General features: G+C 37.5%; 1 protein-coding gene across 1 annotated transcript in view; it reads right to left on the bottom strand.

Annotated features, from left to right (window-relative positions):
• The window catches only part of LOC101852090 (EF-hand domain-containing family member C2), a 16,021-nt gene extending 13,479 nt beyond the window's left edge, over positions 1 to 2,542 (bottom strand). Inside the window, exons 1-2 of the mRNA XM_005096354.3 lie at positions 1,664 to 2,542; positions 547 to 735 (exon numbers count right to left, since the gene is read on the bottom strand). Of these exons, the coding sequence (XP_005096411.1) occupies positions 547 to 735; positions 1,664 to 1,705 (231 nt within the window). The 5' untranslated portion in view covers positions 1,706 to 2,542. The remainder of the gene's footprint in view (positions 1 to 546; positions 736 to 1,663) is intronic.
• Between the last annotated feature and the right edge of the window lie 550 nt (positions 2,543 to 3,092).

Here is a 3,092-nt window from a genome sequence, read left to right as displayed (position 1 = left end):
GTGTGTGTGTGTGTGTGTGTGTGTGTGTGTGTGTGTGTGTGTGTGTGTGTGCATGAATAAGAGTGTGTGTTTGTGTTTGTGTGTGTGTGTGTGAGAGAGAGAGAGAGAGAGAGACAGAGAGAGAGAGACAGAGAGAGAGAGACAGAGAGAGAGAGAGAGAGAGAGTGCGTAATTTCTTCTATGTCTGCATATGATACTAAATTGTTTCACAGTAGTTGTTCTTTGGAAATGGATATAAAACACCCACAGCTGTGTGCTCAGCGGGGCAGGTGCTATAAAAATTATACCCATTAAAATCATATATTTATAAATTTCTCTTTATCTTATAATGTGTCTGCAAGTTAAATTTGTCCATGAATGGAATTTTTTTTTTGTCAGTTAGATGGGATAGAATTGCGGATAAGATTTCCCTGAACGAATACCTCAGTTAATTTCCTCAGCTCAACAGCTTCTTGTTACTGGTGACACAATTCAGAACAATATATAAATTTCTATGAGATCAAAGATTCTGTATCAGAAGCAATAATATTAACAAAGTAGACTTACTTGTCTATCAAAAGCAACCCATGCTGGCAAATTGCTTCCCTCTCCTTTTGGGAAGACTGTATTCCTGGGTTTGTACTTCTGTCCAAGTAGCGGTTCGCCTCCTATACCGGGCTTCTCAGCCCCAACCATCATGGACACTTCATTGGCATAGTCGAAGTGGTGGGACTTGTGGTGCTTGGTCTTTCCAAGCTGAAAGCAAAACACTGACATGTAAAGCGTGTTGGGTCACTGAACAATATCCAGGCAAAAACAGGAGGAATTCTGTAACAAGTGACCAATATGATTTAAAAAGATAATTGGAGGTTAAGGTTTAGGCTTGTGTTAGAGTTTGGATTAATTAGAGCTCGGATTTGGGTTAGGGTTCAGGTAAGGGTTAGGTATAGATTAGGGTTAGATCCATAATTATTTTTTGTTGTGTTTGCAGTTTGTTGGGGTCGACTTACTTGTCTATGATATAAGTTCTTCTTCCGCAAAAACAGTAGACGAGAACAGATTTCAGTTATACTATAGGCCTACATGGAATAATTAAAAGAGTGATTTAAAAAGGTATGACTTCCCTATCATTATAAGTCACAGCAACAAGTCTGAAGCAGGGAAAATCAACATAATATAAATAAGTTAATATGTCAACAACTGGTTGGCACTGGCAGAGGTTGTAACTTAATTGACTTTAATTTAACTATTATCTCCTAGCTAGATTCCCAATGTTTTAAATGTCTGGCTTTTATCATATCTGTTAACAGTTAAGACAGTACCACTTTTCCATACCCAATAATAAGTTCGAAATTCGAGACTTCATTTTCATTTATTGATTTCAAAAGTATAATTATTCTCATTCAAGAATATTTCAAAACGATTTATTTCGAAAAACAAATATCTATGAGGTAGTGATCCGAAGATAAAGAGGGTTTAGATAAGATACAGATATCATGAGGAGATCATGAACAGAAGACAAGACCAACTGTGTGTCTATAGCGATAGACCAGAGGCTTAGAATCGATGGTAAACACGGCTACGAAAACTGTAGGACTATACGTGTCATATTTTGCAAATTTAAGTTTAAAAAAGGAATAATTGCACACAAATTCGAAATACAATAACAAAGCCTTCTACTTACACTTTTGTTGAAACTGTTGCCGGGTAGAAATGGCAACGCCATAATGAAACTTAGGATCCTTGAGGGGCAGAGAAGCACACAAACAGTATCTCAATCTTCCCAGCCTTGCACCTCTCGACACCTGTTTGGTTTACCGCCGTTGCTATGGAGCTGATACAAATATATTCATACTCTAACTCCTGGTAACCGCACTTCCCCGGAAGAAAACTCAAAAACAAAAATGATTCTTTTTCAAATTATTTCAAAGTGCACAGTATATTAGACATATTGTAAATATGGACAAAATTGGATCATAAGGAAATGTTTGTTATCAATTGTTATTTTTCTACTTGGAACTATTTTTCTAAGTTCCGGAAATTGTAATTTGTAAGAAGAGAGATTACTCTTGATAATTCATAATTTCTCTACGGTGTTGACTAGAAATTGAGACCGATTCTAAAATGCCGCCGGATCTCGCCAGAACGTAAGCGTATTTAGGACACCGTGTGTTGATTTGTTAATCACAATCAAAGTAGTGTAAATATATGATTACAATGCAGATAGATCTAGGCCTACATAAACTATCACTGAATTTTTTTGCATCGGTGCATTGTGTAGATTTAATGATATAGTAGAAGTTTGTTGTGTGAGTCTGTGGGGGGTCAGGGGAACAACAAGCCGTAGTTAAGTGAGGTCCGCCGGTGAAATTATTCAAAACACCAAACTAAAGTGGTTTGAAAAGAAAGAAAAAGAAAAAAAAAAAAGACTGTCCTCTCATGGAACGGCATTTTCATTGCACTTGCTCGATTGATCCCTGCGATCACCCCAATGAAAGTGACTCGACTGCTTTACATTTTTTTAAATCGCGCGCGCGCGCGTGTGTGTGTGTGTGTGTGTGTGTGTGTGTGTGTGTGTGTGTGTGTGTGTGTAGTACAGAAATGCTTATTTAACAAGTGAGTGATTTATATTAATGTGATGATCGCCATTGGCTTTAAACGCCGAATAAAATTCTTACTCTGTTAAATACAGAAAGAAATGCAAGTTATTGCAAGGATGAAAAATCACCAGTCTCGACTCACATTCGATCCGCTGCAACTGTTTTTCAAAGACAGTACCGCGCACAATTACATGTACTACTGCTTGTAATCACGCAGAGACAGTTCTGTAACAGCAACTCTTACACAAACAACTACATACATGCACTATGCTTTTTGCTTGAGTCTTTACGCAGGCCTATCATGTGTGTGTATGTTGTTGTTGTTGTTTTTTTTGTTTTTTTTTGGGGGGGGGGGGGTAAATATTTTACGGCGCTCGCAATTGCATAAATTCATAATATTATGATGAGCACGTGGGACACATGTTAAGCATTTTCAGTTTGATAGGAATTCATTTTGAATTTTGCTCGGGTGGTGGCCGAAACGTACTCTTTTATTGATTTTAGGACCATCAA

Source organism: Aplysia californica, unplaced genomic scaffold, assembly GCF_000002075.1.
Source record: "Aplysia californica isolate F4 #8 unplaced genomic scaffold, AplCal3.0 scaffold00127, whole genome shotgun sequence".
Lineage (NCBI taxonomy): Eukaryota > Metazoa > Mollusca > Gastropoda > Aplysiida > Aplysiidae > Aplysia > Aplysia californica.
Note: the sequence above shows the minus strand (reverse complement) of the source record. Positions and strands in the feature narration are given on the sequence as shown.